At 35.2% G+C, this 9,623-nt stretch overlaps 2 protein-coding genes across 2 annotated transcripts; both read right to left on the bottom strand.

Moving 5' to 3' along the window:
* Positions 1 to 1,032: 1,032 nt before the first annotated feature.
* Positions 1,033 to 5,102, bottom strand: LOC21398017. The gene is made up of 7 exons (XM_010097170.2): positions 4,855 to 5,102; positions 4,451 to 4,690; positions 3,336 to 3,444; positions 2,741 to 2,786; positions 2,348 to 2,433; positions 1,837 to 1,895; positions 1,033 to 1,374 (listed from the first exon to the last, which is right to left on the bottom strand). Exons 1-7 carry the CDS (start codon positions 4,923 to 4,925, stop codon positions 1,269 to 1,271), a joined length of 717 nt encoding a protein of 238 aa, XP_010095472.2. The 5' UTR covers positions 4,926 to 5,102; the 3' UTR covers positions 1,033 to 1,268.
* Positions 5,103 to 5,992: 890 nt separating this feature from the next.
* LOC21398016 (ribosomal RNA small subunit methyltransferase H) lies at positions 5,993 to 9,219 on the bottom strand. The gene is made up of 5 exons (XM_010097169.2): positions 8,726 to 9,219; positions 7,941 to 8,189; positions 7,578 to 7,646; positions 6,742 to 6,934; positions 5,993 to 6,523 (listed from the first exon to the last, which is right to left on the bottom strand). Exons 1-5 carry the CDS (start codon positions 9,071 to 9,073, stop codon positions 6,096 to 6,098), a joined length of 1,287 nt encoding a protein of 428 aa, XP_010095471.2. The 5' UTR covers positions 9,074 to 9,219; the 3' UTR covers positions 5,993 to 6,095.
* Positions 9,220 to 9,623: the final 404 nt, after the last annotated feature.

The raw sequence follows: 9,623 nt of genomic DNA, 5'->3' as shown, positions 1-9,623 counted from the left end.
TTGAAAGCCGATATCGCCGAGAGGCTCGCGGAGGCAAGGAGGAAGTTCGAAGCCGATTCCTTGGCTGTTTACGAGGAAATCTGATTCTGGTTTCTGAGTGTTTGAATTTGGTTCTTGATTGATTGATTGATGTTAGGGGGTTTAGCACAGTGATTTGGAATTTGAAAATCTTGTAGATTTTCTTGACGAATGTCAATGGTGTAAATAAATAAGGGCTTATTTTTTGAGTGAAAACTCAAAAAAGACAAACTCGAGTTATAATTTTATTCAGGTTCATATTTTTTTAAGTTTAAACTCGAGTTTAAATTTAAGTTTAAGATTAAAACTCGAGTTCAAGTTTTCCCTTCAACTCGAGTTCAAAAACTCGAACTCAAATTAATGAACAGTAGTTTTTCTATTATTAAAAATGCTATAATTTTTTCGTTTTAATTCTGATTGAGATGATTTTTTTTCTATGTGTCGACAACAAAAAGACGAATAAAACCCGACTCATATACCATATTAAAATTTTTCATCAGCATTGAGTTTTTATTAAAATACTATCTAAATATAAATTCAAGTTTTGACTCACTCAAACATAAACTCAAAAATATTCTTATTTTAAATCATAACTCAAATGTATACAACCAAACACAAACTTAAGTTATAAATTCAACTCAAGTTATAACTCAAATTCAACTCAAGTTAAACTCCAAAAGAACGAGCCTTAAATCTTTGGAAACTGTAAATTCTTACTACAATTTTTTCATTCTTTTCTTCTTTTCTCAATATCGTATTATGGTTAATAAAGTATTCTTTTATCTCAAATATATTTTTATTTTCCCGGAATCGATTTGGGAAATAAAAAAAGAAGAGCAAAAAAAAAAACTCTATCATAGAACCAGGGAACGTTATTATTCTTCCAAGAGATGAACCTTCTTCATAAATTTGTTAATGAGTGGAAACAATCGATTCTTGACTATTGAGCAACAAATTCAATTCAAAGCGTGACAAAGAGAAAAAAGCATAACACTGAAAAAAAAGGGTCAGTTGTCAGTTACAATCTCGTTTGAATGTCAACCTTTGGTTGTATGTGGGCCCTACAGTTAGAAATACACGTGGCCAACTAGAAATGACACTCTAGATTGAATGTAACAAAGGGCCAGCAAATCAGCTATATCAAAACTTTAAGAATTCATTCGCTCTAGTTGAGAATTTGGGTGAAAAGTTGTCAAAACTCAAAAAGGCTCAAATTGTCTTGTATGGCGCAGAAAGAGGAAAATGGAGTTTTATGTAACAGGATCTAACTGTTGTTGATGAACCCATTTGCCGTAATCTTGTAATAGTTGTTGCAGGAGCAATGGCACCAGCCTATCCAATAGAGCTTGTAGCATTCTGTTGTATGCCATCATAATTCCATTTCATTAACGATAGTTCATACTTGCTTGCGATTGCATATCGATAACATTAGCGGTTATTTATGTTTAAAAGTTATAGAGAACAGTAAATTAAGTCTAGATGAACAGTAAACCAGAGCTCTCCTTTAGTATATTTATAATATTTATTATGAAAAAGTGTGATTCAACCCGCAGGTTGAGTCCCACGTCTCTCACTTGGGTTGGGCTCCTCATGTGAGAGACCCAAGTCCAACCTTATCGGGTTGAACATGAGTGCTCTACTTTGTGCTAATTAAACAAACATCAATGTATGTCAATAGACTGTACTTAATAAACGATTTAGAATAATAAGTTCCTAGGAGAATAGATGCAAATTTGTAAGTTTTGTTTTTTTCGTGTTATTATCGTATAGCTTAAAAACTTTTCCCATTCGAAAAAAAAAAAAAAAAAGATCACTTACAAATTTCCAGGACGCTCGACGGCTGATACTGGCATCATGGTAAAAGGGCGTGTGTAGATCTGCAAATGACAATAATGGCAATTGAGACAACATGTTCTCACTCAATATGCAAATTGCACAATCTTGAGGAAAAAGGTAACAGCAAAAATGCCTTCATTGGAGTGAAAAAAATGAGTCTAATGTCAATTTTTTGCAGCACTCTTAACATATAAAGAACAGTGGTTTTGTCCCCTACGATATATGGACAATATGTTCAAATTGAAACGTAAATAGGAGATGGCAATTAACAGCCCTTTCTTTTTTAGTACAGAGAGTATATATATATATATATATATTTGAATTTTCACTCTCTGAACAAAAATTATGGGTATGTTACATTGAGAGAGCTAAATTACGTTCTAGAAAATAGCCATATTGTATATTGACTAGGTGATAACAAAGGTGACAATGTCTGAAAATATTTCTATTAACTTCTTAATGCAATATGACAAGACAGGATACGTATACTAACCTCGAGAGTGAGATTCAACGTGACGTCAACCTCCAAAAATGATTCTGAATCATTTGTGTCCCATGTCATATGATTTCTCATGAATGCTGCAAGTATAATTGACGATTACAACCTGGTCATCAATACGTACAAATATTTGACAATATATGAGGAGTTTGAGAAAGCCATGCTAAAGATCTTATGGATCAATTAATGATAACAACAAGGATTTAAAAAGCTAAAAGATATTGAATACAAAACACAATATCTCCCCTTCCACCAAAAAAACTCACTTCTGATTCTGAGGGTTCATTTTCTATAAGATAAAAACCAGTTTTTACAACGATCTTTGTCCAAAAGTCCCAAGTGGTTGATTTAAGAGTTATAACTTTTATGTCATATCCATATACGTACCTGAGAAATGGCTGTTTTGCCGTTCCATGATTTCCGAACCCTCAAACTGCAAATCATAACGATAAAATTTTCAACAAATGAATGTGAAAGTAACCAATTTTAGAAGCTTTGCTGAAAATAGTTCTATGCAATACGTAGATTAACACTTCCTAAATTGTTGACACATATTTTTGAGTTTTCAGTTATAACCTTTGGAAGAAAGAACAGCTAAATACAGAAAAGCTGATGAAACAACAGACAAGACCTAAACAAAATTATACCATTAAGTCAAAACTTGTGGATTATGAAGAGCTCCACCTTCAAAACACGCAGCAAACTCCAAGTTCAACATTTTTGCCAAAAGGGTTAAATTGATTCGAGTTTGCTACAGTAAAAAACTCTCAAAAACAGTCACATTTAATTTTTTTATTATAGTAAAAAACTCTCATATAAAGTCACATCTCAATTCGTATTAAAAATTTGAATCAGCGAACTAAACGGGTCCTCAGAGCTTACTCCACAAAATGTCTACACTTTTGTGGCACCTTGTTTGTCCTCGAAATTTTTCGTTCCTCCTAGCGGTACCACGATCCTACCAAACAGGGCAGAAATTTACCTTACAAGACAGCATTTCGACGGTACAATCATCGTTTGTTGGAGTTACTCGCAAGTCAAGCACTGGAGCTGCTTCGAAGTTCAGAAGTCGAACTCTTTGCAGAGTGCACCTGCAAAAACGTGTAGTTCTTTTCACTGGGGACACAAAAGATAGCTCAATGATAAGGCAGGTTCATTCCTCTTGACCAAGTCTACCAGGATAAAACCACCACAAAATAACTTCTATTTACAAACAAAAACAGCCCTACTCCTCGACCGCATCAAAAATGCTTGTACAATCGCTGATTATCCGATTTGACTTATGCGCCACAAAAGCAGAATGCTTATATAAATATTGTCTATGGGCCTATTATGTTTAGAGGAAGAACAATGCACTTTTAGGAATCACTAGCCTCGTTCACTTCGCGGATTCGAATTTTAATTTAAGTTTAGATGTGACATGTAGTACCTACTCATTAGAACAATCCGACCAACATTCTCTTTTATGATAAGAAAATTATGACAAAACAATTTCATGACACATTATGAAACTAAAAAGACTTTTTCCGGTGTTTCCTCCTTTTTAAGAACACCGGTGTTTCCTCCTTTTTGAGAACACCGGTGTTTCTTATTTTTTAGCCGTTAGATCTGTATCAGAATCTGTCTGTTCTGCATACATTTTTAATTTAGTGTGATTTTAACAAGATTTAACGGCTGAAAAAATAGAGAACACTGGTGTTGTTAAAAACTAAAAAGAGGGAACACCGGAGAAACTCTTGAACCTAAAATATACTTTCTTAGAAGTGAGACTTTCTCGGGTGTTCAACCGTCAGATTTGTATTAAATCTGATTAAAAATTAAATTAAATTGAAAAAATAATACATATCTGATGACTCAGAAGTAAAAAATACCGACATTTAAAAAAAAGAAGAAACACCATAAAAATTCTCTTTAGAAGTTTAAAAAATAAAAATAAAACCTGGGATATAACATTAATTTTAAGTTTTACGGATTTTACGAAACTTTGAAAAGAATACATGAATATATCAATTTTCCATGATGTGTATTACCCTTTTTGATAACTTAAACAAGAGATAGAAAAAACAAACTAATAGATAAGAGAAGGGAAGGAAGGACCTGTAAGTGTTAGTACCAAGACATTGGAAACTTTTCAAGGCATTTGTATTGAGCAAGGCTTCAATTGCAGATGGATGGCTCAAGAATTCACCAATATGGAATTTCTCACTCCCATTTCCATACTCATTACCATAATTTGGCAGCTGAATTCTTTCCTTTTTGGCTGCTGACAAATTTGCTTTCTTTGTGTTTGACTCTGACTGAGTCACATTAGCTACTTTTATCACTCCAAATTTAGTCCTGAAAGAAACCAAAAAAAAAAAAGGAAAAAAAATCCTAGTTATTTCCATAAGTGTGATTATTGCTAGCTTGTGTTTTGTTTTTTCTAGTTCAAAACCCAAAAAATACTTTTGGTTTACTGTGGGAGCAAAAAAGAAAAAAAAAAGAACAAAAAGAAAAAGAACCTGGGCTTAAGCACTGGAATAGCAGAGGATGCAAATGAGGCACGGCCATGCCACTTGGAAGTCAAAATCATTACTTTGATAAAGAACAAATTATTTTAAAGTAAAAGGAGATGCAAATAAGAAAGAAATGGAAACCCAAATGAGTAGCAGCAAAATATGTTGTGGGCAACCAAAGGAAATTGGTCTTTTTTTTAAATAAAAAAAAAAAAGAACAGAAAATTGAGAATCCTTTTCCTTGAGAAATAGAAAAGACAAAAAGAAGAATTCACCGTTTGGTCGCCGAGAAAAAGTGAGAAGGAAACAGGAAAAGTGGTATATTAATTCCAATAAGTTCAAAGAGGAAGTGGAGATTAGTGGTTGCTGAGGAAGAAGAAGAAAGAAGGTGGAGAGAGACTGGTGATGTAGTTAGGGAGATGTTTGTGTTCAATTATTACGGAAATGCCATTGCACTAAGTCGGATGGTCCCACCCAACAAAACAACTCTCCAATCATCTTCAATCTTGTCAGCTCAGATGTTATCCATATTCCACACACAAACATATTTTTACCTTTTTTTTTTTTTCTCTCTCCTGTTTCACATGGGATCCTACTACGTAAAGAGGTATGGTCAAGTACGACTACAGAAGTACCACCGAATTTGGCAATAATTTGAGGCACCACTTTAAAAGAAAAGGGAAAAGGAATTCAACGGTTATAGGCTCTCCATTTTAGAAATCAACACCTCTATCACTTTATTCATATTTTATGAGACATCAATCAAAATATCATAATAATAATAAAAATTTATCGCATCAACGTTATATGATCTCATATAAGAAATAAAAATTATCTATTAATGAGACATATGAGCTCAATCTCCCCACTCTAGCCATCTAGAAAGGACCGGGACTAATGGTTTCTAGAAAAAAATGGATATATAACCGCTTGTAAATTGCACAACAAAACTAAGACACAAAAAATAAGTGGTTTCAAGAAAAAATCATCGATACTAAATTCTTATTGTGCAATTACAATATGATATTGTTACCCGATTAAAAAAACATGAAATAAAACAATCTCATTGAAATGAAAAAAGCCCTCCTGGCAAAAGAAAATTGAAATAAGCTTTGTATAAGAGGATGAAAACTTTAAAGACGGACATTATATAGAACTTTCATTTTCAACATTTAGTGATGCAGGTATACAGAAAATAATCGTTCCGAAATTTGGAGGCCTGAAAATTTAAATCGTCTAAAATATACTCAATTCTTCTGAATAACTCTAAGCTTAGCACTTCGACTCCGGCAGTTTAGTTTCTCCTCTTCTCCAGACGGTGTTATTGGTCTCTTTGTAAGAATTGTTCCTTTACAGCCATGCATCATTTGCTTAATCCAAGCTTCTTTTTCATCAATGTCATTTCTGATCTTTCTCGGATCTTTCTTATAAGCATTTTCACTCTCTGTGTCAACATCTCCATCTCCAACGCTTCTGCCGATGATGTGAAGAAATGTTTGTTTCACAATTCTGTCCTCCAAACTGTGAAAAGAGATGACAGCAAGCCTTCCCCCTGGAGCAAGACAATCGAAACACGCATGGAGAGAATCCTCCAGCGTCTTCAGTTCGTCATTTACGGCTATTCTCAAAGCCTGGAATACTCTGCTTGCTGTCTTAATCCAACCTTGCCTCCCTCCTGTCAATTAATTTTATACTGCACATCATAGAAGTATATCTAGGAAGACATTTTTTAATTCCTACGTGAATATATTTCAAGTCCTATTATGGAAACAGATGATCGCAATGGCAGTATTACTTCTACCTACTATAACTCCAGCCAATTGGCTATAATTTCATCATATTTTCCCCTTTTTACAAACGACACTGTGGTGAAGAAAAATGAGGCAGTTTTACCTCTACTCCAAGAAGTTGAGTTTCGGATAAGTTCTGCAAGCTCCCTAGTGGAGTGCAAACCACCACGTGATCGAGCTCTGACGATTTTATTCTGAAGTGAGTACCAGTTGCTTTCTTGCCCATAATCCCGTAAGATTTTTCCAACTTCAGCATCTGGCCAAGTATTTAATATGTCTTCTGCTTTCAGACTTGCCTGTCATAGACCTGCTCCAATCAGTGAAATGAAAAAGAAATTTAAAATGACTTCGCAGCATATTAAGATGCACATTGCAATCCCTGATTACTTTGCTAGCAGGAATTCAAAAGCAAAGAATGTGAAAAATCAGGAAAATCGTCTTGGATAGTCACAAATATATGACTGGAGAAGTAATGGTCCTCTCAGCAGAGATTTCTATGAACTGGTCTTTATTTATTTTCACTTATTTAGTTTTTGTTAATCAATCCAGTTAGCTGGTCCTTTCATTTATTTTCCAATTCCAGTAAGTCTTCAGTCTTCCCAGTTGTTCTCCAGTTATATGAACTGATCCTCATTTTATTTTCAGCTATTTAGCTCCTCTTAATTATTCCAGTTATGCTTATCATTTTTTTTTTCAAACTGGTCCAGTACTTCTTTTTATATACTTCACGTTTATTTATCTAACATCCCCTAGTATTTTATGATTATCATTTTATTACACTATCTAACAAAACATAGTTCAAAATTTTTCACAAACGGACAGAAAACAAGGGTAGACATTGCTGTCACATTTGAGGGTATTTGGTCAATCAAAGCATGAAGAATTAGTTAGTTCTTTATTCACCAGAACTATGAAACTCCAAATCACTAAAAACCATACCTGAGGATCCATCCGCATATCAAGAGGTCCATTACGAAGAATGCTAAACCCTCTTTCAGGATTGTCAACCTGTTCAGATCAAAAAAATGAGGCTCTTGAAAAGGATGGGGGAAAATGGAAAGAACCAAAATGGCGGATCCTCCATCTTAATAAGTTACCACGTTGACTTCACAGTTGACAGTACATGCCACTTAGTATAACCACCATAGTCCATCCCAGAGAAAGACATACAAAAATATTCACACTTAACTATCATATAGTATCAGACAAAGTCGTGCTCTACATACCAGAAATTTCATTGAAAAAAGAAAAAAAAAAACAATAAGTACAGGTAAGATCAGTAGAGTTTTTGCAGAAGCAAACCTGCATAGATGACATTCCCAAGTCCATTAATATGCCATCAACTCCAGAATCTAGGAGATTCTCGTCAACCTCACTCAGTACAGACTTGATGTGTCTAAAATTCTTCAAAAAGGTATATGTTTTCAGCTCAGTTGGGCCACGAGAATCATTGCATGTGAGGGAATCGATCCGGGCTGCAGCCTTCTCACGTGCCAGGGGATCAACATCCATCCCAATGTAATATTTCAACTCTGGATGGGCTTGAATTATCTGTCAGTACATTACCAGATGCGAAAATTACCATTCTTTAGATGCTAAAGCAACGAGAAAACATTACGAGGAAATAACCACAACAGAACGTTTCCAAATCCAATACAACCAAAAATTCTACCCAAATTTGCTCCAAAAAGTGAGGGATGTCTAATTACCGACCATCTCATAAAATAAATTCAAGTTAATCTTTGTCCAAGTCCAATACAAACCAAAATTTTTTCCAAAATTTGCCCACCAAGGGTTTTCTATTTGCCATCTCGTAAGAACATATTCAAGCTAATCTTAGGCCAGTACCCATATCAATTTTTCTTCTGAAAAGTTGGCTTCTTTGGATGCTTTAAACGTAAACAAAATGTGGTATAAAAAATTCTACATATTTTCATAACATTGGTTATATGCCCCTCATTTTTGCTTTTCTTTGACAATATAGAAAATTATAAAACTAATTCTTAAACATTTATTTCTTAACCTACAGAATCAGCGGAAATACCAGCTAAAAACTAAAGAATATTAAAAGGAATGAAATTACTGACAGCAGAGGAGTGACCAGCGGCTCCAACAGTGCAGTCGACAAAGGACCGAAGCGACGCCGTTTTGGAGGTAGAGAAAACGTCGAGGATCTCGCCGAGCATCACCGGAATATGGCTGGTCGTGTCTCCGAACCTCTGAACCTCGTCGAGCTCGAACTCTCTGTCGGACCTCGTCCTCCGCTTCTCCTTCACGAGCGACGCTTTCTTCGTCTGCTTCCTCTCCGCCGCGCTGGTGGTGACGCCACGCACGGCCACGGTTTGCGGCGCTGCGAAAGCTCTAAAGCGGGGCGACAGTAACGAGGAAATGGAGAACAGTTTCGTCGCCGCCATTGATGAAGAAACTATTCTCATTTCCTAGTTTCTGCTCTGAAAGATCGAGCTTTGGTTGTTTGAGTATTTGTGCCGCTGAAATGACGGAGTTATGGGTTGGGAAGAGCGCCGGCCGGCCGACGGCGGCGGTGGAGGTGAGTGGTAAGGGCTACGCCAGACTTCCGAGTGAAAATAGAAGAATGGGAACTGATAGTGTACGGACTGGCTCGGCTCTTTGTGGAGTCAGATATGAAATTGGGCCGACGATTTAGGCTTGTGGGCTTGCTGGGCTCGCTACTATGAAGTGGGCTATCATTGTCCATTTCTTACGGATAATTTTCACAAATACCCCATGGTATCATTTTAATTTTTAGATCTCAATATTAATCTATTAAATTTTATCCTTTAAAAGTAATTTGACAGATTATTATTAATAATTTGATAAATATTATCAGCAGCGGATCTCTGATAATCAGATTATTATTTAAAATTTAACAAATTATTATTTATAATTTGACAAATTATTATCAAGAGGTAGTTTATCACAATAAAAGAGTAGAACTCTGGCTAGATGTGTTTAAAGGATCAATTT

Source organism: Morus notabilis, unplaced genomic scaffold (genome assembly GCF_000414095.1).
Source record: "Morus notabilis unplaced genomic scaffold, ASM41409v2 Scaffold699, whole genome shotgun sequence".
Taxonomy (NCBI): domain Eukaryota; kingdom Viridiplantae; phylum Streptophyta; class Magnoliopsida; order Rosales; family Moraceae; genus Morus; species Morus notabilis.
This window is presented reverse-complemented; position numbering and strand designations above follow the sequence as displayed.

What these genes read in the sequence shown, in the direction of transcription:
- LOC21398017 (XM_010097170.2), bottom strand. Translation starts at nt 4,925, where the DNA reads ATGATTTTGACTTCCAAGTGGCATGGCCGTGCCTCATTTGCATCCTCT. An exon ending in CTTGGTACTAACACTTACAG is followed by an intron (nt 3,445 to 4,450) that starts GTCCTTCCTTCC and finishes ACGTTTTTGCAG; the next exon opens with GTGCACTCTGCAAAGAGTTC. An exon ending in CGTTGAATCTCACTCTCGAG is followed by an intron (nt 1,896 to 2,347) that starts GTTAGTATACGT and finishes TGTCATTTGCAG; the next exon opens with ATCTACACACGCCCTTTTAC.
- LOC21398016 (XM_010097169.2), bottom strand. Translation starts at nt 9,073, where the DNA reads ATGAGAATAGTTTCTTCATCAATGGCGGCGACGAAACTGTTCTCCATT. An exon ending in TGGGAATGTCATCTATGCAG is followed by an intron (nt 7,647 to 7,940) that starts GTTTGCTTCTGC and finishes TGATCTGAACAG; the next exon opens with GTTGACAATCCTGAAAGAGG. An exon ending in ATATGCGGATGGATCCTCAG is followed by an intron (nt 6,935 to 7,577) that starts GTATGGTTTTTA and finishes GGTCTATGACAG; the next exon opens with GCAAGTCTGAAAGCAGAAGA.